This window comes from Amblyomma mixtum, chromosome 2 (assembly GCF_055824585.1).
Source record: "Amblyomma mixtum isolate Tamu chromosome 2, ASM5582458v1, whole genome shotgun sequence".
NCBI classification, from domain to species: domain Eukaryota; kingdom Metazoa; phylum Arthropoda; class Arachnida; order Ixodida; family Ixodidae; genus Amblyomma; species Amblyomma mixtum.
Window position 1 is genome coordinate 159,726,593 of NC_143013.1, and position 27,991 is coordinate 159,754,583.

The 27,991-nt window shown below is 48.0% G+C and overlaps 2 protein-coding genes across 2 annotated transcripts in view; both read right to left on the reverse strand.

Moving 5' to 3' along the window:
- Positions 1-27,991, reverse strand: part of LOC149361402 (uncharacterized) — a 480,014-nt gene that overhangs the window by 428,055 nt on the left and 23,968 nt on the right. The window lies entirely within an intron of this gene.
- On the reverse strand, positions 90-27,983 carry LOC149361408 (carbonic anhydrase 6-like). The gene is made up of 6 exons (XM_089567452.1): positions 27,813-27,983; positions 26,736-26,923; positions 13,681-13,788; positions 11,961-12,035; positions 4,970-5,110; positions 90-200 (listed from the first exon to the last, which is right to left on the reverse strand). Exons 1-6 carry the CDS (start codon positions 27,871-27,873, stop codon positions 90-92), a joined length of 684 nt encoding a protein of 227 aa, XP_089423578.1. The 5' UTR covers positions 27,874-27,983.

The window sequence follows — 27,991 nt, forward strand, 5'->3', positions numbered from 1 at the left end:
ACCATGCATTTTCGTAACGGAAGTATGATTCGCGGGGCGAGCAGCAAGTGTCCTCGATACTCTGGCATGCGGTCAGTGAGGTTTTATTCTTACGCAGATTTAGACTTGTATACCGAATAGATGCGGAGATTATGTTCCGACCATACATCAACCTTTGGCCGCGAGCCGCTGTTGGGTACCGTGGTGAGTAGGTCATCAAGCTGAAAGCAAAAACCGCATGGAACATGAGGCAAACACTATAGTAAGGCACACAACTACAAAGATACAATAGGTAAGACTTTTGCAATAGACTTCCGCTTGTGCGTCGATAGTGGGTACCTGGAGTGTGCGCGTCCTTTGCTTAAGGCGCAAATGAGACTTGCAAACGACCTGCCTGAAAACTGTAAAGTAGACATTCGTAGGGCGCTATGGAAAATGCTTAAAACGTATGAAATTGACAATTCCCTCCCTTGTACAGTGAGTGTCCTACCAGCGCATCATATGATTCCCATCTATACGACCTATGTGGTTTCGCCGTGAACACCTAATTATATTCGGCCAACAGAAGTGGCTTATGTTTGCACTCGACAGATCTGCCTCAAGGCACAAAATTAAGCTCTGCAGATAATCCATTAGAAATGATTCTCATGCGTTCAGAACTCTTGGAGTCCTATGATCTGTGCTTCATTATCACGGGATCTCCACCCTTTCAGCTTAGAAGCCTTTTCTGGGTTTAAGAATACGCCGAGACGGCCTTATATGGGCTATGGCAAGCCCCTGATCAGTGGTATCGGTTCATACCACCAACCGTGATTTAATTCTTGCGCTTAACTTAAAGCTCGGTTTCTCCTTTGCCTCCGAAAATTACCTCTTTACCTTCATGCACATGTGCCTATATAATCGTTTTCCTCTAGGGAGAATTACGTTCAATGCTACTGCAGTCAATATATAAAGCATTTATTTGTATAGAAGAGTCGGCTTTAAAACTAACTGAACCGCTGCCGTATATTTTACACAAAAATTGCAGCTCTTAATTATTATGTTTTCATTGAGGTTGGTTTAAAAGCAGTTTTCACACATGCATTACCACTAAATAGCTCCAGAGGAGCTCCCTAATTATATATGCCGCCGCGGTGACTGTGGTTACGCCACTCGGCTGCGTTCCCAAATGACGCGTGTTCAATGTTTGCCATGGCGGTCGCACTGCTGGAGACCCATTGTGCGATCTCAGTGCAAGACCGCAACCCCTTGCGGTCGAAATTTTCGGGAGGTCTCTACTACGTGATCCCTCATAGCGTGAGCCGCTTTGGGACACTAAGCCCCTTGATCATTTCTACATTGTGTAGTGACCACAGTGCAAGAATATCATTATGTGTTAATAAGTCATATAACACCTTGACATTTATCAAGTAACATCATCTATTTGTCACCAGTAGCGAACACCTCGTAAGTGAGTAGGAATGTTTTACTCTGAGAAACCCAAGCTCTAGAGCGAGACACTCATCACTGAAGACTCTTCCTCCTCGTTGAAAAATCTTACCTATAAAATGCTTCCTGCGCTCGCACCAACCATTTCAGACGGACAACAAAATCGATCAGATGTAGTGAAAATCTGAAATTCGCGCGGTTACTTTGAATAACGTTCAGTGCCTCGTGGTACGTGGAGACGGCTGAGCTAAAGAGAAGAGCGATTTCCTGGGCTTGTTTACGTCGACAACAAAAAACCGCTTCACCATACCACGCATGCCATATTAAGTGAGACCCTCTAGGGCAAGCTGTTGCATGGCACAACGCCGAGCAGGGCTGGGTACCGTAACTAGCCTACCACCTCCTCCAAAACAGCCTCTAGACCGGGGACCCCGCTCACCGGCGTATAGTTTGGGGTCCTCCTCGCATGGGCCTTGAGGCGCGCCTTCTAACCGGACATTCCCCTCTGATTCCGACGTTCAGGATCTCGAATTCACACCAGCTTACTCCTTCAAAGACATTTACTTCATCAATATGGCCATGCCCGTTATTCCCGCCCTTGTGAAGGTCTCTCAAAGGAAGAAAAGCGGCTTCTGATTCGCCTGCATACTCGTATTTTGCTGGGCCCGGCAGCACTCAAACACCCTTCCTACTCGGGCCACCGTTGCTGCTTGTGCTTAACCGAGTAAGGCCGTCAGAATTGGGAAATCCCAATAAATGGTTTTGCCTGCGGGCTATTCCTCGGTGGTGTGGTTCTTCATGGCCGCAGCTGTGGTCGAGCTAGCGGAATGGCGTTGGCCCTGAGTGCAGATGCGAAACTGCGCTAGAAACCCCCCAGAATTTTATAAGCTCTTTGTCGTCACGATAATCCGTCAAACTGCCCTCAAGAGAGGTGTTTACTTCCGTATTGTATTTGATGCAGCATGCAGCTATGAATAATTGTACCTATGTGGTGTTCCATGAATTAAGCTCTAAAAATAAATTGCCCACAATCGAGTGATGTTACAAGCTTTTTCGTATTCGGCGAAATTACGCGGCCTTCTTAATTACTCCTCCTGATTAAAGGATGAAAGCGGTTACAGGACACTAGCCTATTCCATACCGAAAGGAAAGTTCCCATATCTTTCCGGCAGCTGGTGTGAGGAAGAGGACTGTCTACAGCTAGTACAGGCAGCAAAAGCACGGGAGTCAAGAGAGACGAAGAGGGAAATAGTCTTTACGGACATAAAGCAAGGAATAATGGTGGTAGTTTTCTGCAAGTGCATTATATTAAAGGCAGGAATACGGCCCATAAATTGCGGAGAAGCATTGGAAGGGATGCCAAAGAAACTGGATTTCACAGTGACGCAACGGGCATAGTTGTTGCACGGCAACAACAAAGCCGATACAAGATTAGACAGCACACATTTTCTGAGGAAAATTTCCGCGTTCGAACAAAGCAAACCATATACGCGAGCCTATTCAGATGTAATGGTGAACAGGAATCTTAGAGAGGTGCGCTATTTAACTAAATCAGAGTGTTTGTCGAAGCAGCCAACCATGTGGCCCTGTTGGTGTCACTGGGGCTTCGAGGGCAGTTTAGGGATAAGAAAAGCTGCCATTTGCCTAGTGAACTAGGCGCGCTGAACGCCGCCCTTGAGTAGTCGCGTGATTAGGTTCGACTTGGATGAGAAATGCTATTCTGCTTCTAAAGGTTGCAACAAAAGACGCACCACTACTGTTACACATGCATTTTAGTCGCTAGGTTGGCTGGGTATCTAAAAAAAATACTTTTCTCTGAATGAATAAGCTTTCTGTGATTTAGTGTGGTGCGGTTATATTGTCACAAAAGACCCGCTGTCTCCAAGGCGTGTCAACATGATGTGCGTAAATATTTTGCTGAAACGCAGCAACCAGATAGTTTTACTTAGAACCAAGGTTCGTGTCGGTTCCTTCGCTTTACTGGAGCTCACTAATTTTTTTAGCGAGAAATAAATGAATCGTGCAGTAAGCGGTTAAGCGCTATCAATAAAAGACATTTATTTTTTGTATGCAGTGCACAGTGCAACTTGTAAAACGTGCTAGCTAGTTTTTATGTTTCCTTCGGTTCCAATGTGTTTTTCAAGATGTCTGATTCCTCCCCCCTCTCCCCCCCCACCTCACGCCCTTGCTTTGAACCTTTATAAACCCCTCTAAGCGCCAATAAAGCGTTTAGTGGTGGAAGTTCAGCGTTTAGTTGAAGTTTAGCGCTTGTGTCCTGCCTTGTCCCGTCATTTTGCGCCATGGAACCTCATGTGAACGACCTGCTAGCTGCAACTATCACCCTTCTAACTTTGAATGAGGCTCACCTTGGGCAACGTGGAGGTATCGAATAACTATTGCAGTGACTTTGCTTCAAACATGAGGCAGGGCGAACAGATAATCATCACTGGCCACTGCACATGAGCACTAAGCTATTGCAACAGGCGATCACACTCGTGATGTGCAGTGCAAATCTTCGCCTTGACTTCCCTCTGTGAGCGTCATGACAGGAAAGAAATCGCGCTTTGGGGCACCTGGCACTGCTGTCCGTCTCCAATAACCTGGTTTCACACAATCCTCCAAGGTTACCACTGCTAATCTACCAGGGATTTTCGTTTTATAAGCCTCGACCAGTTTGCGTGCTCTCCAAGCTCTTTCACCGTGCACTATTTCAGGAATCTCTCTTTACCATATTCCTCTCAGTGTTCGGGTAAGTGAGAGCACGTATTATTCTGCAGTGACAGTTTATGCTTTCAGCCGTCTCAAGACATTTGAACAATGTACACCATTTCAAACGACCGCACAACCCGCAACCCACCGCACTCCTCACAAATGAGTTTCTATGCTTTTCACACACATGACACTGATTTAGTTGACCTGGAAGGTTCAATTGATGTTGCTACATTTGGTAGTTTGCATAGAAGCCCCGTTTTGTTTGGTTTGGTTTATTAGGTTCAACGTTACAAAGCAACTCAGGCCATGAGAGATGCCGTGGTGAATCGCTCCGGAAATTTCGACTGTCTGGGGTTCTTCATCCTGCACTGACATCGCACATTACACGGGTCTCTAGTGTTTCGCCTCCATCGAAATTCGTCCGCGGCGGCCGGGATCGAACCTGCGTCGTTCGGGTCTGCAGTTTTAAGGCACAGATGCTCACCTCACATGAAACGATGAAATATGTGGTAGAACACTGCGACAAACGCTTAAAGATCTCGAATTTAAGTGATTAGGCACTGAGAACTTGTCCTGAGATGCTCACTTTTAGTTTGTGAGCATACTTTGACTGCCATGATGACCTTAAACCTAAAAAATGGATTAGCCCCGATTGCAAATCTATTGGAAAGAAAGGAAGCTATTTTTGTGCAATCAATGTCGCTGTTTTGAGAGAATCTTTGCGACGCTCCATCGCTACCTGCGTTTACGTTTGACACCTGGCCGGCGCTTCCGGCCGAGGAAAAAAGTGGTTCCTTCCAGAGATAGCCTCGGCGGAAGTTCATATTGGTATAACATGCAAGCGACTCACGGTAGTTTCTTGAAATTCCACTTGCTCTGTATTGTATAGCCACGTGACACCCTCGCTGCACGGTGGATAAGTCAAAGAGCCCTTGTAGGAGTACATGAGGACTTTCGTCTCGTTCCGAAAAAAACCGGCCAGAGACACGCCCTGCACCACACCAAGGCACCCAAGCTGATTAAAAAAAAATATGAACTTTAGTATTTGAGCATATTTATGCACAACGAAGAAAAAAAGGTCCGAATTTCTCAATTCAGTCAAGAATGAAATGCATGAAGGATTTTTGACGTGCCCTTTGTTGGGTACAATGTACAACCCCAGACACCCGAAGCAGTTGTACCTAGAATATAATTTTCCAGCCAAAGATTTCAAAATGTGCTCCATATATTTCACGCAAATGACAATAGGCTCCTTGCTGCAAAATAAATAGTTGAAGCTCCTCCATATGCTAGGAAATGCGGCTACAGAACAGCTGAGGCTGCTATAGAGATTCATTACAATAAAGAAGCATGCAGTTTTTAAAAAAAATCTCAACATTAAGGATCTTGAACTCTAAACTGTCACTTAAGTTATGATTGAAATATAAGGAATAATTCACCTGATCAGATTCCACATAATGTTTTTAAAAAACAAGCCCTGGGAAAGAAGCACGCAATAAGCCTTATGCAAAAGAATTCCACACTTGCAAAGAGACGCTACCTCAGAACCACTAGGCAAGGAGCCGATTTTTCTTTCATATGGTGATGCGATAGTACGTGTAGCCAGCATGTACTCGCATGTGTTTCAAAGGAACTCTAATAACAGGCTTTATGCTGCTTCATATTTGGCGCTACTAAAGGGTCATGATTTGTAACATAGCAGCCGAGAAATTGGAAGCTCTTAATTTTGCTGAGACTTCCACTAAACGTCGACTGTACTGAGGGTAAAATTTACCGCCATGACGCATTTCCATGCACGACTGCTGTTATTGTATTTTAAGTGGGCGAGCCTGAAAGCGAACGATGAAACGAGTCACCGACGTGCCCCGAGGAGTTCTTCTCTTCCTGTAAAAGGAAGAGATTTTATTATTGTTTCTCTCTCCTCCTGTAACTGGGTGCCGCTGAGAAGGCACCCGCTGCTCTGGGGAATCGTCAGATCCCTGCCTTTGTTATGAAGCCTGCTGCACGGCACGTGGGCACAAACGGTGCCATGTTTGCGCTTCTATAGTCCATAGTAGCTAACAGTATTCGGATCCGGGAAGACCGGCGAAGCTGGGGGCGATCCCGCACATTGAGGCGGGGACGACAGCTCTGTCCGCTGTCGCGCCAGGTGCAGCAAGAGGCTCCTCCTCGTCTGAGAGAACGGCGGGCCTATTTCGCGGCCGCACGTGGTCCGTGGTCCACAGCGTTCCTCGTATTTGAAGCGACGAAGATGTTGTGGGATGGCGAACCGTTCCGGCAATCGAAGCTAGGCGTGGACGGATGTTTCGAACAAAGAAGTGCTCGCCGGACGAAAGCAAAGAGCTTTTGCGTACGTTACTAACGCAGCGCATCTTTTGCTTCAATCGCTTGAAGTCCACATACGTTCTTAGGCCGAGGTGCATTCCTTGAGTGGGCGCTTGCAGCTGCCTGTCCATGAGGATCTCAGCGGGTCGGGACCCAGAGAACGCGTGTGGCGTCGTCCTGCAGGAAAGCAGGATCCGCTCGATGTTTGGATATACCCAGGCGCCGCCTTCATTGTCTACTTGACGTTTTCCGCTGCTCCATTCGATGCTGGGTGCAATGGCGGAAACCGGTTTCGCCTGATGCCGTTTTTGCTGAAGAAGTCTGAGAGAACGGCGGGCCTATTTCGCGGCCGCACGTGGTCCGTGGTCCACAGCGTTCCTCGTATTTGAAGCGACGAAGATGTTGTGGGATGGCGAACCGTTCCGGCAATCGAAGCTGGGCGTGGACGGATGTTTTGAACAAAGAAGTGCTCGCCGGACGAAAGCAAAGAGCTTTTGCGTACGTTACTAACGTAGCGCATCTTTTGCTTCAATCGCTTGAAGTCCACATACGTTCTTAGGCCGAGGTGCATTCCTTGAGTGGGCGCTTGCAGCTGCCTGTCCATGAGGATCTCAGCGGGTGGGGACCCAGAGAACGCGTGTGGCGTCGTCCTGCAGGAAAGCAGGATCCGCTCGATGTTTGGATATACCCAGGCGCCGCCTTCATTGTCTACTTGAATGCGGTGCCGTTGTCGGAGACAATGATGTCTGGTATGCCATGCGCGCAAAATATGCTTCGGAGGCATCGAATCGTGGCGTCCGCTTAAGTTGCATAAAAGGGAAGCACCTCTACCCATTTAGAGTAGGCATTGGCTAGGCTGAAAAAGTATTGTCTTTGGAATGGACCACCAAACTTGACAAACAGTGTAGACCATGGTTTCTTCGGAAACAGCCACGGATTCATGCTTTCCGTCCCATTCTCTGCTGTCGAAAGATTTTTTAAAATCGCACTTTGTGTGCAATGTTGATGTTGACCCCTTCTCACCGGATCTGGCTCCGCGCGACTGCTGTCTTTTTCCACACCTGGGTGATTTTCACGAATCAGTTCAAGAACTTTTGCTTGCAGTTCTTCAGGAAAGACTCATGCTCCTCGCCAGACGCAGTTCTCCTGAACAGTAAACTCTGTATGGTTCTTCTGAAATTGTGTCCGATTACCTCCTCTTGGCAGCTCATCTACACTAAGGAGCGCCCGGCGTAGGAAGCACGATTTGTAGCTTTGGCGATGGCGGATGACGAAGTCAAAGATATGAGCATTCAAGCATGAAGATGCCAGTAGGCTTGGGTACTGTACCGGGCTCTGTAGGAGCCTGTAGCCGCGTCAGTGCGTCAGCATTGCTGATGCTGGTGCCAGGGTGGTACACAGGCGTTTATTTGTACGCTAACAGGGTAATTGACCAAGTTATCATACTCGGTGAGAATGGGCTTGTCTTGGCCGAAAAGGCCCAGAAGTGCTTTGTGACCAGTTACAACATCAGAATGTTGGCCCCAGGGATACCGATGAAACTTCGAGGCGCCGAAAATTGAGGCAAGGGCTTCTGTTTATAGCTGACTAATTTTTTTCTGCTCAAATTCGGCTCCTCGATGCGAAATCAATAGGATGTTTCCGTGTTTTGTCTGTGTTCGAGAGTAGCTCCTATTCCTGATGATGAAGTGTTGCAGCTGAGAAAGATTTGCTTGGACGAATCGAAACGATGTAGTACCGACGCAGAAGTCAGTACATCTTAACTTTTTTTGAAAGCTCGATACTCTACACTTACCTACTTCCACAGAGTTTTTGTAAGTAGCAGATTCAAGAGCCGGACAACTGTCGAAATCTTAGGTAGAAAACGCATTGAAGATGCCTGGCGTCTTTGGGACTTGTGGCATTCAGGACAGCTTCTATCTTCCTTGGTGTTGGCCTCACTACATCTGCGTTTATGACATGGCCCACAGTTGCTAGAATGAACATAAATCTAAATTGAGCCTGACGCCTGCTTGCTGTAGACGGTGTGGCACACTGGCCACGTTCTTCAAGTGTTCTGCGTAGTCCATTCCCGTTACCAAGTCGTTATCAAAGTACACGGTGATGTGTCGCATGTCCTGTAGCAAATGTTTTAGTTCTCTCTTGAATATGGCTGGCGCTGAAGCTACTCCGATAGGCCATCTGGTGTCGAAAGATTTTTAAAAATCGCACTTTTGGTGCAATGTTGATGTTGACCCCTTCTCACCGGATCTGGCTCCGCGCGATTGCTTTCTTTTTTTCCACACCTGGGTGATTTTCACGAATCGCAGCAAGGGGATATTTTTCGAGCACTGTGTCACCTTAGTGACCTTGAAGTCGCCACATATGCGCACGCGGCCGTCTTAACTGAGCACAGGAACAACTGCGGCTGCCCCGCCGGATGTGCTTACTGGTGTCAGTACCCCTTCTGGTTCTATTCTTTGCAACTTTTCTGCGACCTTGTCTTGCATTGCGAAAGTAATTGTTTGTGGTTTGAAGAATTTGGGAACTGGATCTTCCTTGACGACAATTTTGGCTTTCACACCTTTGAATGTTCCTAGTGCCTCTGAAAATACTTCTTTGTAGCACGTCAGCAGCTCCTTAACGCTCGTGATTCAATGTATCTGACGTCATTGAGATGGAGCTGCAGCGCACTAATCCGCTTTCGTCCGAGAAAGGTTGGAGACTGGTCCGAAGCTAAAAATAAAGGCAGGATTGCCCCTCTTCGTCCGACCAGGACCGGAACGGATACCTTTCCCCTACCGGGTGTCATTCTTCCGCAATTACTCTTCAGAATCATGTCTCGTGGGTCTACTGACGGTTCAGGTAGCCGATTTTGGAATGCGGCCTCCCCAATTGCGCTGACACTGGCCCCAGTGGCCACCTTCATTCTAAGAGGCCTGCCTGAGCAGCATAGAGCAGCTATCCCCTGCGATAGCAATTTATCGTCTGTTTCATATGCGCTGGGCATGGCACTGTGAACTGGGTGCGCTGCGGCCATACACTGAGCTTGCATTAGTATGCTAAAGTTTTTTCGCCATCTTCATTTCAAACAGGAGCTTGACTTCTGACTCGAACGTTAGGTTTGACTCTTCAGGCAGGTGCCGCTGCATTGGCACGTTATTACAGGCGCAGAGGAGTCTGTCCCTAAGCACGTCAGGAAGGAAGGTGCTCTACCTACTCAGTTTGCTGAAAGCTTTTTAAGTGATGCAATTAGTCGCTGACATATTCTTCCGGGTGGCGAGAGCGACTATTGAATTTGAAGCGGCAAGCCCCCCCCCCCCCCCCCCCGGAAGGCATCGCAGTGTAGTGGCCCGAGAGCACGGTGGACATTTCGTCGATGGAGACTTGTTCCGGTGTTTTAGGCGTGACCAGGCCCCATTTTATGGAGTAGGTACCCTCCAGGCATGCACGTTCCTTGTTCTTAAACACAGCGACTGTGAATTACAAGTCTAACTTTATAAAAACTTTCATGAAAAAGGGGCCTGTGAGATAAAACATATGTTAAAGCCTTCCTCGAGTGCGAGGCTGGTGTAGTTATCGCAGTCCGTTGACTTGGGAAAGCATATAGGACAGAAAACCAGTTGCGTTAAACGCTTGCAGGATAACTCCCTAGGATGAAAAGACTTATAGGAGGACATTCGTCTATTGCAGGAGCTTCAAATAAGGCAAACTGGGCAGTTGTTCAAAAGCAGGAAATCTTTGAAGCGTGCTTACCTGGACGGTAGGTAATAATGATGAGAGGTGTCATCAATGCGCGTGGCATGTGAGTAGTCGAGGATACATTTACGTCCGATATTACGCGCGGTAGTTGCTCTATCGCGATGGAAAGAAACGCAAACAACGCGGTGCCTACGCGCTACGCTTTTATTTCTTTTTATCGTGATTTAAGCTGGTTGCTAAAAAGCTGCTGTGTTCCCATTTCTTTTCACCGCCCCTGTAGGTTTCAAAAAAACACAGTTTGAAGGCTAGCGCCCGTCCACGCGTCTTTGCATGCGCTGACTCCCATCGTGTTACAATTTTACGATGCACCAAATAGCCCAACGGCATGCTGTATCGCGATCTTATATGTCCCATTTGCAGTGTGCGCGCATTTTAACAGGCTTGATACCTCCTACTTACTCGGCGAAGGGCGCCTGAGTTACTGGACCAATGGCGTGCCCAGCAATAGGGCCTGATGTGGTGGTTTTCTAGCCGGAGACTAAAAGCAAAACCTCAAATACTGTCATATTTTTTCCCCGCGGTAGGAAATCAGAAGGGGCTCAGTGATTATAAGTTACTCGGTGGTAGTCCTATATTTAAAATAATTTTCCTATACTCGTGTATTCACCCGACTCGTAGCAAAATACTACTAAATATGCACTTCATCAATGTGTGGGCGTCGACAATTGAGCGAATCTCGCTTCTGGTGGCCCCTGCGAATGGGGCATTCCGCCATCTTCCCCTGGTCAGCAGCCAAACTTCGTTTGACCAAGAGGAAGATCAAACATGGCGATAAACGATGCAAACACAAAGGACATCTCTTTGCTTGCATCGTTTACTGCCAGGTTTGATCTTGCTTTTGGTCGAGTTAAACGTGGTGTGCAAATATATTAAGTTTAATTTTCTCAGCTTTCAAATTTTCTGCGACCACTCGTCCTTACAGCATTTCAGAATGAAAGCATAAATATTGACACTGAGGAATACAATTATGGTCTCTAGTTTGTTTGTTTTGACTGTTCAATGTGACCGGGATGACTTTACAAGGATGTTAATTGTAATTGGTTAGCAATTTCAACAGATAGCTTAAAATGATACGATATTGTGAAAACTGCATAAAAATTATTGATCGGCCTGGATTGAGCTGTCGGTGTTTAAGGATCGAAAATTACTTTAGGCACAGTGTCCCCCCTTAAGAGGCTAGTGGCTGCTCTACAATAATCACATTAAAAGGCCCCTCTGGATTTTTTTCTTATGCTCTACTGCTTCAATTAGATTTAGAGGACGGGCAGAGGCCACATGCGGGAAAACGCCATAAATTCGGGACAGAGGCTTATGTAACCCATAGGCTAAAAATTCTCGTTAAGCGGTTTGTACACAAACAAGCAAAATAAGACTTCACAGCGAGGGTTGTCAAACTCATACTCCATTCTCTAGCGTTGTCGCAGGCGTCAGCAAAAGGCAACACTGCGGTGGCAGGGGTGACTTGCACGGTGACACTTATTGCATAAAAGAAGCCCAGCAGCTGCTGTGCGGAGGGAGAGGGCACAGTAGTTACGGCGTGAAGCAAATATTGGAAGCGACATGGGGAAGTGAAAAGCGAGAAGTAGGAACAGCTTTCCTGTGTCAAGAGTGTTCGGTGTTTTACCAAGCACCCATGTGTATCGACCACCAGTGGCAGTTAGAGGAGGATTATGAGCTTGCCCCTCTGCAGAGAACAGCCTCGGTACATCTGTGAGCAGATGTGGGCATTGAAGGTATATCTACTGCACGCATGTGGAAATAACGGCTGTCATTACCTTGGTCAGTTCGTCGTGGCCTCTTCTTGCCAGGATGGCTTTAAGAACACTTTCGAGACCTGCAGCGTCATGATCCTGTGGAAGGTACCGAATTTGCGATATTCATTTCATTAGAAATTATAGTCGGACACAGGTAATTCTGCCGTGAACATATGGCCACATAATTAGTGCGTTGCTACTGCTTAAGCACGAATGCACATGTCTAAGATTCTTGAAAAAAATAGTGAATATTGAGTAAATGCACAATACTGGTATGGAAATCTTGAAGGTAATGGTCTTTTGGGCTGTGTACCGAAATCTTTCTTTTCCCTGTCTCCATCTATCGCATCGAGCTCTTAAAACTCTCATTTAAACTAATGGGGAACGCTTTTGACAACAGCAACAAGTTTAATACCAAGAAAAACTGGAAAATTGTCCTGGTCTGCGGATGTAGTAACTGTCATACTATAATATTACAATATACGTAAAAAAAGAGCGTCCATAAAGTGTTTCCGGCAAAAAAATGCTTTTGTCTGGATGGGTCGGGTCCGCACAATGCATGCTTTAAGCGAAAGAATTTCCTTATCTCTCTCTTGTTTGTATAGTCACACATTAAGAACCTGCTTTCGCTCTCAGCTGTGATTCGTCAGCAGATTATTAGATAGTACCTAAACAACAATAATAGAACGAAATTGTAAGCGCTATAATTTTGGCATCTCTGCAGTGATCGATCTTTTCAAGCAATAAAAACCCAATTTTGTTCACTGCCCGAATTGCCCAGTGTAGCATTACAAGACACCGCGGGCAGTGATCCATTGCTACTAAATACTGCTTTTAAAAACAACCCAGCTGAGGCACAGATAACAGTTAGGAAATTCAGTATCAATCACTGGCTGAAGTAGTAGTGAGTGCTCTTATTCCAAACGTGTTTTATGTCAACAGTGCTTAAGTGTGTCCTGATTGATTTTAAAACGCTTTTCAACACAGGTTTTGCTCCACCTCTATGAACGCAGTACGGATGAACACAATACGCATGAACAAAAGGCAGGTATGAAAAGCACTCGTAAGCATCCCTCAGCTGTTCCGTTCCGGTTGGCGATTTCAAAGGCAGCGTTACAAGACACGAGACCCAATTTCACAGGAACAGATCAGTCCCGACCCGTTGTGATGGCTCAGTGGTTAGGCCGCTCGTCTACCGAGTCTAAGAACTCGACCCCGCAGGCAGCCTTTCGATCGAGACGAAACGCAAAAGGCGCCCGTGTGCTATGCGATGCCAGCGCACGTTAGAGATCCCCAGGAGGTCTAAATTACTGCAAAGCCCTCCACAACGGCACCTCTTTCCTTCCTTCTCTCACACGCTGCTTTATGGCTTCTTTACAGCGCGGTTGAGGTGTCCACCGACATATGTGACACAGACACTGCGCCATTTCCTTTCCCAAACAACCAGTTTACCTGTTGCAGTCCCGCCTGTCGCACTGCCCACTCTCCGCAGGCCTCATTCGCCCTACTCCAAAGTCCATCAGATGTTTAAGAGCTTTAGAATAGGGGGACCCAACCGGTTAGCGGGACAGGAAATAACAGGGTGCCAGTAGGCATATTCCCTGTCCCCTAACCGATAAAGTCTTAATTCTAGAACTCGCTCTAGAAAAAGCGAAAATAAGCTGTAAGGGTCTTCCTTCGAGCTTAGCGCATTTGCGGCGCTATGTAGAACGCGCTCGCCAGGACAGCTGATGCCACTGACCAGTTTGCCCTGTCGGGCAAGGCATGGGACGGAATATGCCAAGACTCCTCCTTGTGCAGCGTTTCTGAAAATGTCCAACTTGTAGTTTTTGACGTGGATGAATTGGACCTGGGTGTAGAAAGAAACAAGTTTGCAAGATGCACTCTCCGGCTGAAGACGCCCCTCGGTATACATAGATTTATAGCGTGACAAAGTCTCGCAAAAACTGCTATGATTCACTGCGAAGAGATTCCCTTCCCCTTCCCTCGGAGAAATGTAGGCCATGATGGTTGTGCAGTGGATTTCACTAAGGCAAGAGAGTGCCACAAAGACCAGCCGCCATAAAGCGTGTCGACCTAAGCATTAGCATGAACTGAGCACAAGCGCTTCTAGTTCCATGGCTGCAACCACGTGGTGCATGGCTCTTAACATAAAAAACGGCGCATTGACAAAGCGAGCGATTTAGCAAGGGCCTGCCATGGAAGCGCTACATGCCACTAGTCTTAACAGACTGGCTGGACCATCGTTAGTGCAACTAGTTTCGCAGCTCCACCAAAACTCTGGCCCCACTGGCGGCCACGCCAAATAACGGCGCTGCAGTCGAGTCTTTTTCCGGCCCAATGCGTGGTCTGCTGCACGTGAAGCTGTACGAATATTTGCTTTATGTGCAATCTTTAGAATGAACTGTTCTTTTCAACAAAGCAGGGAAGTCACATCCGCTTCGCCACGTTCCGGGACACGATAACAATGCCCTGAGATCAATGCAAGTGCGCGAAAGTCCTGTGGGGCCCTCTTTTATGTCTGCATTGTCTCGCGAAACACTTGAAGGTGATCGCTTTCTTGACGGCCGAAGCAAGAGATTAATTTTTTTTCTCGTTACACAATTCCTCTTTCTCCTTAACTAGAATTTAAGGGTAGAAGGATAAAAGAGCGAGATATACTCATGTGCTTTGTTTTGGATGTTTGCAAATATAAATTGCCGCAGAGTCATTTACCCTAGTAGGCTTACATTAAACTTACTTCCTTCATTGATTTCTCTTGCACATTTTTTTTCCAGTCCTTGCGAACATTTGCATGACACATTTTCTTCGTTGCTAATATTTTGACTGCAGTAGGGGTGTGTGTAAATGCCATTTAACAGGAGGTAGTGCAGCCACAGAGGCGGCTGTAAGGTGTGCTGGCTCTCATGCTTTGTTTGCCTGCACAGTGCGCTGTAGCCAAGCTTTCGAGATCAGCTGAGTCCCGCGGCTATGCCCCTCAAGTACAAAAGAGTTGCAAAGATCGATTGTTGGTAAGAAAGCATTTGATATTGGGACATTTCTGACTTACCGGAAGTCGTTAGGTTGCTCTCGAAACCACTACTGCGTGAAAATATATAAAAATCTTTCGCCTTGCGAGTTGAAGAGGTGGGGACATAATTAAACGCAGTACGCTATTTCGTTTGTAGTGTAGCTATGCCTTTCCAATTGAAAATAAAAGAAATATAAACCTCCATACATACGCCATAGCTGCCAATTGCAGTTAGCAACTTTCGAGAGGGGTTCGAAGGCGTGCTCTGCTTACATTTGTCCGCACCTCCTGATGCTGTAATACTACCGCGTTTTTGTGATAGTGCTACCCAAAACACGTTCCCTGGGAAAGCCCGCTTATATAGCTTCGTATGGAAACTTTAATTTTGCATCAGAATATATTAGTGCTTAATGACTCGGGGATGAACCCTGAGGAGCCTAGCGGAGAGGACACGCTCTGTATGGGCTCCGTCAACCTTTTGCCCTTTTGCCGAATCGCCTCATATGCGGTTCCGAAATCTTCAGTGCAGGCCGGGACCTCTGAGAGAACTTCGTTGGCCGTGAGTGCTCCCTATTTTTGGAACGCTGCCTTCGAAGACAGAGGCGACACTAATGCGCTAAGTCAAACGCCCCTCCGTCGGTGCACGTCAAGCCCCGCGTCACGTCTGCGTGCCATATAGAAACTGCACCGCTTGCTAGCCTGGCCCCAGAGCATTTTGTGCAATGCCTACTGCTGCCGGAAGAAGTCAAGACTCAATTGAATGGGAAGTAGAGGACATTGCACCCGAGTTTTACGAGCAACGCTCGAAGGAGGAGGGACCAGCACTGCGGATGCCGCCGGAAGACCATAGCTTTAACAACGCTAAACGTCTACAAGCGCACAAAAGTTTCTAAATTCCTGCTTCGACTTCGGCCCGGCTTTAACATCATTAGAATCAGCACCCCTCACCAGGAGGTAGCCGTACTACTAAAGAAAATCTCCCAGATCACGCTCGAATGCATGAAATACCGCAACACATACGTGGCTGCACCAGACAGAGTATTGAGAGGAGTCATACCCGTACTGGGACACAACACACCGGCGGACGAGCTCATGTCCCACCTCAGAGTTCGCACCCAAGGAGTTAGAATTCCTGCAAGCCCGCATGCTCGGTAAATCGACGACAGCGGTCATCACTTACAGCTCGCCGACTCCTCCCCGTTGGGTCTAATACTACGCGGGAGGAATGGCATGCTGCCCCTATAAGCCTACCCATCAATTCTTCCAGGTATGCCAGAGAGCATCGGACACTGGTCATATATGTGCCGAACACAAGACATCAAGATAAAAGATAAAAGATCAATAAATAAAATAAAAAAGATCTGCCGCAACTGTGGTGCGAGGGATGCAGCTGAACTCCTTACATGATATTCACGCTACGCAGCCTGCGGAGAGGCCCGCAACACAGGGTCCTGGGATTGCCAAAAACGCCTTAAGCCAGACACACGACACCGCTAAAAGCATCCTGTCCTACCCAATAAAACGTGCAACTTGCAAACGAGCCAAATCCAGAACATCTTTGCAGAGCCGACAGTGCATCCAACCTAAGGTTCAGGTTGCTCAGCTCTAATCAATAACCTCATCGCTCTCGCGGTCGAGATTACGTTCCCACTCGAGATCCAAGGTTGACCTACGCCATGCAGAAGACCGATCCTACATTCCGTCAACATCTACTGGGAAGAACCTCAAGATATCCACGAAAATGACAACACCCAACACCAATGACCAGGTGGTGTGGCGAGCTTTGAGCGTCTCTCGTCCTTCAAACATCTGCTCCTAATGTTCCCAACAACGCACGGACAACACACACTTTAGAGAACAAGTCATTGAGCTAAATTGGCGCCTAAAGCGCGTAAAAGCACAAGTAACAGAGTCCGCACAACTGTCAAAAAAAGTCGGAAACTAGAGAAGACCCACTGCGCAAGTAATGGCATCCTCGGCAGAACTCCCTAGTTCCCTAAGCTTACAAGCTGCAATTCAAACTCTCATCACCCAGTAGCAGTAGTTTGCCAACCAGATGCAAGCTAAGACGTAGACCAGTACAGAGCTAGGGCAAACCGTAACCGAGCTCCAACGCAGCGTTCGTGTCCTGGTACACAGCCCACGCTATAACCCAAGAGCGAAGGTATACAGGCGCATATATACAAGTGACGGCAGTGATGCAGAATGGAGCCTCGACGGCAGCCTCTACTAATACTTTTCCTGACATCCCAAATAAAATGGAAATATGGCAGTGGAAAATGGCTCCTTACATAAATAAGAAATCTCGCTACAATCCTCCATTCAGACCTTCCCTACTCCACTCGCGATCATCAGTCTTCAAGGAATAGTATCGCAATCTGCCTGCCTAAGAGGCTACTACAGGCTTTTAATCCGGATTGCCCACGCGTCATTGTGTATGTATCAAAATCTATAGCCTCAGTGGCACACGCCACCAAACTTAGCGTGATTAACCACATATTGCTGGAAGTCCTTTCGCAAAAGCGAGGGAAACGCAGCACTTTTATATTAAACCTATATAGCCCACTTCGTGCGGAACAGTTCGGAAACGTTATCCAGGAATGTGGTCGAATAGCAGGCAAAAACCAGCTTTTGGTGTTGGGCCACCTGAACGCCTCCCATACGGCCTTAGGGTATATAAAAAAAGGACACCAGAAAGGGCACCTCCTTGCTGGAACCATCGGACAGGGATGGCTTCAGGCTAGCTAGGGACTTCACAACACCTACCAGAATCGGCAGCAGCATACGCACAGACACCACCCTTGATGTATGTTTTACGAAGAACGCTGCCAAAGCCACATGGATCAACCTCGGAGAGACCCTAGGGAGTGATCATTGCATCCTGAGTGCAGCAATCACGACTTCTCGCAAGCTCAAACTTAGCATGGGGGATAAGAACATCACTAATTGGGAAGCGTTTCGTAAATGCTCCCCCGCCCCCCCACACCCGAAAGAAGGACAAGAACATAGCACAGTGGACACAAAACATACGATATAATAATGCTTTCGCACGGCCGCCACTCCGGAAGTCCATCTACATCTTCTACTGTTGTGGGAAAAGAAAATCTTTTTAGGTGTTGGAAACAGTAGAGACTCAATAACCAACTGTGTCTGCGCATAGGCTTCGGTCAGAGAGCAAGCACAACATTATTCCAGCCAACTGGCCCAACAGAATTGGGTACAGTTCAGTGAAAGGAAGGGAAAAGAAGTGGAAGGCGCTTTTAAGGAGCCCTGAGTACTGCTCATATCTGGCCCATCCTCAGCAGACTCAACCCTACAAAGCCAAATCGGCCACTAATCGTGCCCTATAAACAATAGCTCAACAATTCTATGGGTCCGACAAGGAGCTCACGGAAGCCCTGTAGGCGCGTTATATTCGCGACACTCCAATACCATCTTCTTCTACCACCGGGAACGGTCTCAAACACCTATCCTTGATGCCCCAATAAAAACATCTGGGGTGCATGCCGCAGACAGCATCGCAGCCGAACACCGCTACTGGAGCGCATAAAATCACAAACGCTATTATTCGTAATCATAGTCATCCGCATACCAAAGCCATCACTGACTATTCAGTGATGACTTCTGGGAAAAGGAAGTGACCACATGAAGTTATCACCATTGCCAAGCACGGCAAGCGACTGTCTCTTGATTCCCTCGGGCCAGTGTCTCGTAACATCATATGAACAGGTCATTCACACCCCCAACCAAAATTATATTCAGGACATTATCTCTTTCCGCCTACTATGGTCGGCTTCAGGCCATGGCAGTAGGCCCAACAATCCTTCCAGCTCCTGCGCGAAATGCTTACCAACATCGCCAGAGGTCAAGAAGATCTCGCGTTGGCCTTATACTTAAAGGGCGCCTTCGACAATACATCCCACAAGGCGACCCTTGCAAGCCATAAATGACCTCAACTGCGACGAATAGTTAATTTATATGCGTGCGTTCCTCACGGGTCGCACGGCCAAAGTGGGCATTGGTCAAACCCGTTTCGATGTCAAAGATACGCCACACAAAGCAACGCCTCAGGCTATCGCGTGCACTACAAGCACTTACAAATGTTGGCTTTACCATGTACCCGAATGATATAACTATATGGGCCAAAAAGGCCTCCTGGGTTAAAAAGAAGCCATCTTACAATCAGCAGCCTGGATCATCGAGGAATTCGCCTCTGAAAGAAGCCTACTCCGCGCCCTGGAGAAACCAGAGGTCATAAGGGTACATGGCCCGAGATACGTCTCTCCAGGTTCCATCAGCGTCACGATCGAGGGTCAAGCCATCAGGGAAGTTAACCTAATCCGCATTCTTGGTCATTTAGATACAACCTTCGTGACATCCACACCACCAGACTCGCAAAACCGCATCAAGCCAAATAGCTCACATGATCAGCCGCAATACCAAATATCGCCAAACAATGCGAGAAGACGCCCGGGGGCTGGTGTAAGCACTGGTACTCAGCCAAGTCACATCAGACTCCAGTTTCACATGCTACCAAAGGGTCAGGAAGAGCAACTTGACTCCATCATAAGGGCGATATACAATACGGCTTTTACCCTTCCAAAAAACACCTCGACGGAGCGTCCTACCACCCTGGAATTTTGCGGAACAGAAGCCTTCCGTGCATCTCAAATACTAAGCTAGACCGAAGCTAGGCGAACTATCATACTCCGAGCAGGCACAGTTGCACTGACTCGTGCACTGGATGTTGAAACCTCAGTAAAACAACACAGGAAATATATCGCTATTACCCCGATATCTAAACATGCTTAAAGACGTTCACACAGGCACACGACGAGCGCCAGTGTCCTACATTACGGCTTCGCAAAGCCAATTCGCCGAACGTGGAATATTTGGACGCGGCAGCATACCTGCACCGCGACAAGTACGCAGTGGCGGCAGTGGACCACCACTTCTGTACACTGTTCACTGCTTCAGTAAGGGCCGAAACACCAGCCGCCGCGAAGAACACCGCCATTAGGCATTACGAGTCCCAAAGCCAAAGCGCTCATGTAATAACAAACATAACATGCGTGTCGAAACTTCTTGAGGCCGAGTTTGCAAGCACGTCAGCCGCCTCATGGGCACTAAAGCCCTCACCAAGCACCACCTAATAACATTATCCCCAGAGCATGAGGGACTGGAGGTAAACGAGAGGGCACATGCTCTAACTCAAAGGCATCATCAACAGAGCGGGGCCACACACTGTGGTCGCTTTTACTCATCTACCTTCCAGGTTCAACGAACGACGCCTCGAGTTTCAGCCTCTTCAAAGGAGAAACTTCCTCCCACCTGACAGGAAATTAGACACCCAGATACCCTCTCTTCGCAGTAGATATTGATGAACACATTTCGAAGCATCCATTGTGTGCATCTTATGCACCCAACATTATACTCCGTCTCGTGTCCCTGGTGCCAGGCTCGTCCTACATTCTTCCACAACTTGTGGTGATGCGAGGCCAAGCCAACACTCATATAGACGGAGAACACGTCTTTTGAGCGGTTGGAGGCGCTGCTGATCAGCGGTAGTCTGGAGTACAAAAGGGCCCCCTAATACAACAGGTCCGCAGGGCAGCTCAAGCCAGTGGAGCTCTGGAATGAGGACCCTGCCCATAAGCTCACACAACTCCCCTTATCTTTTTTCTCCTCCCTTCGTTGATGACTCGTCCTGTGCTTAGCGCCCAACACCTATCGTTTTCAAGCAAAAACTACCGAGGCCTGGCACAGAAGACATAACTGGGTGTTTATAATTGTTGACAAAGCAGTTTTCAGTTCGTGAGATCACTAACTCCGGGACGGACGCTCAGCAAAGGAACGCGCCGGTTAAATTATTTCAGCAAGAGCAGTGTGGAGAACATACTACAGCAGAGAGCTAGTCAAGGTGGCCTCTTCTTCCGATTTTTTTTCTGGTTAAGCTTCAAAAAATAGTTTTCTTCCACCTTTTGAAGATGAGAAGAGACAAATTATGTAGTTAAATAGCTTTTGAAGAAGAGAAGAGCCAAATTAGTTCAATATTGGGATTGTATTACATGCGGAATTAATAAAAACTAATACTGTTCATTTCATGCATTTTTGCGAACGAAAGATATGAAAATAGCTTTTGTCTTGTGCCGAAAATGCTGCTAAATGTGCGTGGAAAAGTAGAAGGTGGGAAGGGTCCTAGATACGCAGGTAAAGCTACACTAAGGCGCGCACATCCTTCAAGACATACAATATCTGGCATCAGCTAATTTTGGGAATGGAAATGTCGATGATAAATTCCAATACTGCCCATTTGCTTTTTCTTTACGGCGGGATTTAGAGCACTGGTAGCCGTCAGAAACGCAGCACCGATGTTCTGGTTTCGAAGCTCGTAGTTGCTGCCTCGTAGTATGCCGGGCAGCTACACTCCTCGTCTTCTTTTACGTCTACGGGTTGGGCCCAACTTCTTTACTACAATCTCCACCCCCTCCCCCCCTCCCATTCAGGAAAGGGGAAGCCATCCTGGCAACTCAGGGCGACGAAATGATGGCGGGATCATAGTATGGCTTCAAGCGCTCGACGTGAACGATCTCACGGCCATGGCGGCGAAGGTCGCTGGAGTGAGCTAAAGGTTCAACGAGGTAGTTAGCACGGGAAGTCTGTTGAATGAAACGTTGGTTCTGTGATATTTCGCAACCAGCTTGCTGGGCAGGCCCAGTGGTGCCGAAGGGACCCACAGCCAGACGCGATCACCAGGAAGAAGGGCGGAGGGACTATTGTCGACGCGGACTTTGTTGTGGCACTGATCTTCTGTGTCAGGGAACGGGCCAGCTGGCGGCACTCTTCAGCGTGCCGGGCAGCTTCGTAAAACGACGTGTACTCCGAAATATGCGGTCGGTAGGGCAGAATGGTGTCTAGCGGAGGCGAAGGCTCGCGAACCTACAGGAGAAAGAATGGAGAGAATCTGTTTGTTGCTTGTACAGCGGCATTGTAGGCATAGGTAACAAATGGCAGAATCCGGTCCCAAATGGAGTGATCGGAGGCGATGTACATGGACAGCATATCGCTCAGTGTGCGATTGAAGCGTTGCGTGAGCCCTTTGGTTTGAGGATGGTAAGCGCTTGTGGTCTGGTGAACTGTGTGACATTCATGGAAGAGCGCTGCAACAACTTCAGATAAGAACGGTTTGCCTCTATGGCTGAGAAGTTCGCGAGGGGCGCCATGCCTCAAAATGAAGTGGCGAAGAAGAAAGGAGGCGACATCAGTTGAGGTGGCGGCCGGAAGTTCTGCAGTTTCCGCGTATCGAGTGAGGTTATAGACGGCCACTATTAATTATCCACCGATTTCCCGCTGGCGTGTGCGGCAGAACCCCATAGAGATCGATGCCAAAACGATCCAATGGTCGGTCTGGGCAAGGGAGAGACTGGAGCGGAGCATGAGGATGTGGGGTAGGAGGCTTGTGATGCTGGCAATCGGTACACGAGCGCACATACCTAACAACGAAGGTATACATGCCGCGCCAGTAGAAGCGCTGTCGCAACCGTTCATAAGTCTTCAACAGACCCGCATGGCCACACTGGAGGTCGTTGTGGTAAGAAGTGCAGACAGCACTGCTGAGGTGGCGAGGTACGACAAGCAGCCACCTACTGCCGTCTGGCATGTAATTGCGTTTGTAGAGGTCGTCACAAAAAGCGAAGTGCTGCGCCTGACGACAAAGGGCACGCGGGGCCGACGAGGGCGACGAGTTGGTGAGGAGTGCGGTGAGTGACGCCGGCCAGGGGTTTTTGCGTTGTTCTGCAGGCATGTCGTCAACGGACAGGAAAGACAAGACGGAGCTGGAGGCAGACGGCAACCGGACGTCGGGGGGCACAAGAGAGCGGGATAAAGCGTCGGCATCAATGTGCTTACTCCCAGTCTGGTAGACGACGCGGATATCATATTCTTGCAGTCGAAGCGACCAGCGGGCGAGACGACCGGTGGGGTCTTTCATTGAAGATAACCAGCAAAGAGGATGGTGGTCAGTAACAACATCGAATGGGCGCCCGTACAAGTACGGCCGAGATTTCTGAAGTGCCCAGACGATAGCGAAACATTCCTTTTCGGTGACGGAAAATTGATCTCGGCCTTGGTTAGAGTCCGACTCGCGTGCGCCACGACGTATTCTTCATGGACAGATTTGCGTCGGGCCAGAACAGCGCCGAGGCCGGCATGACGGGCGTCGGCGTGAACTTTGGTAGGCGCAGCCGGGTCAAAGTGGCGTAAAATGGGAGGCGAGGTAAGTATGGTGCGCCGTTTCATGAACGCACTATCGCAAGAGGGCGACCAGGCATAAAGGTCGCTGTGGCCACCAAGAATTTGCGTCAAGGGGGCAATGATGGCCGCAAAGTTTCGGACGAAGCGCCGAAAGTAAGCACACAAACCAATAAACCTTCCGAGTTCCTTGATTGAAGTCGGTTTCGGGAGCGCAGCGACAGCTCGGAGTTTGGCTGGGATAGGAAGGATGCCTTCTTTTGACACGGAATGCCCTAAAATGGTTAGTTGGCGGGCGGCGAAACGGCACTTCTTCAGATTGAGCTGCAGACCGGCGTCAGTCAGGCCAGGTGTATAAGCCAGGTGTATAAGTAAGCGTTTCAAGGAAGAAATAAACAGTTGTTAGTGCGCTTGTGTGTGTCCCTGTGTCTTTCTTCGTGGTTCGTCCTTTGATTGCGCATCCTTTACCTTCACAACATCATGTACCAACTAGGCCCTACCCAAGTTTTGTTGAGGCACTTCAAGACCGCCTCAAGGCGAGTGAGGTGGGTAGTGATGTCGGAGGAAAACACCACAAGTCTCTTCCAAGTAGCAAAGACATGTGTGCCACTTCAAACCCCGAACGGTAGTGTCCATCATGCGTTCAATGGTGGCGGGAGCGTTGTATAGGTCGAACGGCATGACGTTGAACTCGTAGATCCCATAGTGAGTGACGTAAGCTGTCCTGGCCCGATCAAACACCGCCATGGAGACTTGCCAGTAGCCAGACTGTAGATCGAGAGAGGAGAAAAATTCGGCGCCATGCAGACAGTCAAGCGCGTCATCTATGCGTGGTAGGGGGTAGACGTCCTTGCGTGTGATTGCATTCAAACGTTGTTAATCGACACAGAACCGAAAAGATGCGTCTTTTTTTAAAGTAAGACGACCGGCGAAGCCCAGGGGCTGTTGGAAGGTTGAATCACGCCCCTTCGGAGCATGTCATCGACTCGCTAATCAATAATGCGGCGCTCTGAGACGGATACATGGTAGGGATGTTGGTGTAATAGCGCATGCTCATCAGTGAAGATGCGATGAGCCACTGTTGAGGTTCGACCCAACGATGGTTGCTGGGCGTCAAAATAAGTGCAGAATCTATGCTGGAAGTCGAGGAGCTGGGCGCTTTGATTAGGAAAGAGGCCGTTGTGAACGGCGGCGGTGAAGGCAGCCGGTAGTGATGAGGCGGCAACCAACGAGGCGGGCTGATGGAATTGAGGCTGTCGGGGGGGGGGGGGGGCGAGGTTGTCGGGAGGGAGAAGCGGGGCCGGAGCTGGTGCTGCCGGTGGCAGTCATCGAGGTGTGGAGCCGATGGTTACGGAGCGCCAGGGTGGACAGTGAACATCGAAACCTGCGACCTCCCTAAGTGTACGGCAGGATTTAAAGCACGTGCCACAGGTATCCGTCAGAAACGCAGCATCGATGTTCTGGTTTCGAGACTCGTAGTTGTTGCCTCGTAGTCTGCCGAGTGGCTACACTCCTCGTTTTCTTTTACGTCTACGGGTTCGGCACAGCTTCACTACAGTTCAAACTAATTACCGATATTATCTCGGAAACATATGACCATTAATAGACTCCTGCCATTTCCTCGTTACCCTGAGAGCTTATGACGGAATTTGGCATTCATTTCATTTCATTCATTTTATTTGTTCTTCACAACATGACGTACACATTGGGAAAAGGGCCAAGTAAAAAAGCCGTCCCTTTACGGCTTAAAAAATTATTGGTCCTCCTGGCATTGACGGCAACGAAGCAACACAGTCCAGAAACAAAGGTACAGACATACAGAAACAAACAAAATTATAACTTGACATTTTTATTAATGTACGGCGACAAGCTCATGTCACGGTCGGGGAATAAAGACAGTTGTAATGAAACAGTGGAGAAATATCTCTACAAGGTGTTTTGTTTATGTGATGCGTGGTGTGTATTAGGGACATGCAAATTAATAAAACAGCGCCTTCAGGTTCCGGAAATTTAGTTATAAAATATCTGTTTCTGCTTTAATATGTTTATTTAGTAATCGAGGCATGTTTCTCCTAAGACTGTGAAACCCATAGTTCGTGCGGCATTTTAACACTTTTCAACGGTCTGTTGTCCTCGTATTATAGGCCGCGTTGCCTATTTATTCTAAGTTCGACATGTCCAAAAACAGCCTTTGATTTTCCTTGACGCGGAGTTTATATTCGCGTAGCAGTTGATAATGATACCTTCTAGTTATTGTAATGACCTTAAGATTTCTGAGGATAAGTTTACTTAAGTGAAACATAGCCAAATTATTAATGCTCCGTAAAATCTTTTTTTTTAAAAGACTACTGAGGGTTTTCTCTCCATAATGCTAATCCGGTGCGTGTTCCACTAAGAAGCTTAGCCGTGCAGTTTTGTCACAATTTCACAAAGCACTGAACGCATTAAAACGTTTTAAAATCACTACTGCGGAACTTGTTTCATGCAGACGGTCCACGTACGCGAACTCCAGCTCTATGCATCTTTTAGCGTGCATTACCGGGCGAAATAGAAAAAATGGCTGAGGCTTTGCTTAGGTTAAGCCTAGTCAGATGCGAAGCTAGTCATGCGAAGCGACCAAGGAGGCGTCCTCCTTGGTCGCGACGCCTCGCGCGACTGCGCTAGCTGGGGCCCCGTTTCTCCTATGTCGTTACGTCACGCATCACGTGGTCCTCCTTGGTCGCGACGTCTCGCGCGACGGCGCGAGCTGGGCCCCCGTTTCTCATCTGCTGTGACGTCACGCACCACGTGGCCATCCTTGGTCACGACGCCTCGCGCGACGGCGCGAGTTGGGCCCCTGTTTTCCATCTGCTGTGACGTCACGCATCACGTGGTATGACATGGAGGTCACGAAAGGTCAATGGTAACGACACCGCCGCGCTCGAGGAGCTGGGTTGGGCTATTTTAGTATGCTTCGCATAAAAACCGTTTAGCGCCATATAGAGCTCAATTAGCTCCTCTGTACGCTCGTCTGAAAGTTGATCTCAGTATGTTCACGGTATACATGCAATTAGAAATACAATTTGTCTAAGCACTGATGCACGACCACTGTTTCTGCACCTGTTTCATACAGCCAACACGTTTTGACGCTGAATGATAAACAATGGAAACTGACATTATGTTTACAGCCAGAGCTGAGAGCCAATACCTGCGATTTATGCACTTAGCATCAGTATCGAATAAAGGTCAGCTAAATAAAAACTAAAAACTATAAAGAAAACGCACGCGAGCATTGTTACTTCGCCTCTTGTTCCTGCGTTTTCCTAGGCCAGCAGGAGACGACAGCACTCAACGGGAAGCAAGATTATTGCAGTGCTAACCTCGTGACCTTTACAAGGACCACCTTCCGCGGATTACCAGTATGGGAAGCTGCCAAACTGGTTCAATTCTAATATCATTGGGCTGGGCGGTGTCCAAAATTCCTGCTTAAGGAATGATTCCTGCTTCACGTGATATTACTTGCCGTTCCTCAGCATAAGCCTGCGAATCAAACGCACCTCCAAGTCTGCACGTTGACCCCTGAGTGTGTGGTCAGGAAATACAATGTCCTCGCTCCTGTCTTCATCCTTGATCGTGGCTCGAAAGCGGAAGTGGACTTCTTTCAAGAAGTACTTCTTTGGGTCGTAGAACTCAATCGTGTTGATTGTGATGGTTGCCTTTGAGGGTTCTTCAATAGTCATTCGCACTGCGATTGGGAGACGAGAGAAGACGGGATAAGGCTACTGAAAAAAGCTGCAAACTTTCGCGCACAATTTTTGCGGGGAATAAAATCTCCTCGCACGGCCGGTAAAAAAAAAATGCATCCCAACTGCTCAAGTCGACAGGTACGCATGAAGGATGTGAAGGTCAACTTAGATCGTGCGGTTGCACTATTAGCCCGCCTGGTCCGGTCTCAGCAGCCGTATGCAGCAGCGACTGAGCGCAAAAGCTGTGCAAGTGCAACAACACAAGTGGCTGCTAACGCCAATAGCGAATTGGTGTTACCTCCAATTATAGAGATTTGGGGCCGCAGAAGATATGCGGAAGCATTGGAAATATGCCGCCGAAGAAACGGCGAAACGAATCTTTAATAGAAGCCCTGCTCACAGCTTGCTAATCTGAGAGCCCTTCTAGTACCGCTACAACTTATTCGCTTCCATCCAAAGAGGCTGGCGCCAAAAGACACCATATTTCCGGCTGTGTGCACCACGGCACTGTCCACTACTACTACCGGACTAAATTTTATCAAAGCAGAAATTTAAAAGCGTTGTGTCCATAAATGATGTCTCACTGCCAGGAATTCTGGACAAAGCCTCTAGTTTCTTTGGCGGTCAACAGCCACGTGGCGGATGGCTTTGAACATTTAAAAATAGTGCGCCAATGCACCAGACTTAAGAATGACATTTTTGGCTGGCATTGCAGCGCTATTAGCCGCTATGCGCAAGTAGTGGCTTGCTGCAGTCCCAAATTCCTGGTAATGACGAATTTCTCGTAAAACGTAATTATCCCCACCAATAAGTGCAGAAAATAGAGGCTCACTGCCAGGGAGGCACTCTAATATGGAATGCACAAAAACACTGCCAGTGCGCACTTACGGAATTTGTCGAATGTCACGTTGAATTTCAAAAGCGCTTGATAGTTGGCTTTCACTGTCATATTGTAGACCCAAGGTAGCCGCACCAAACTTTTTAGATCGATGGGAGACTGTGACGTGCCCGTTCCGCACTTGTTTTCTGGATAGCAAGTTAGGTCCTTCCACGCTGATATATCTGCG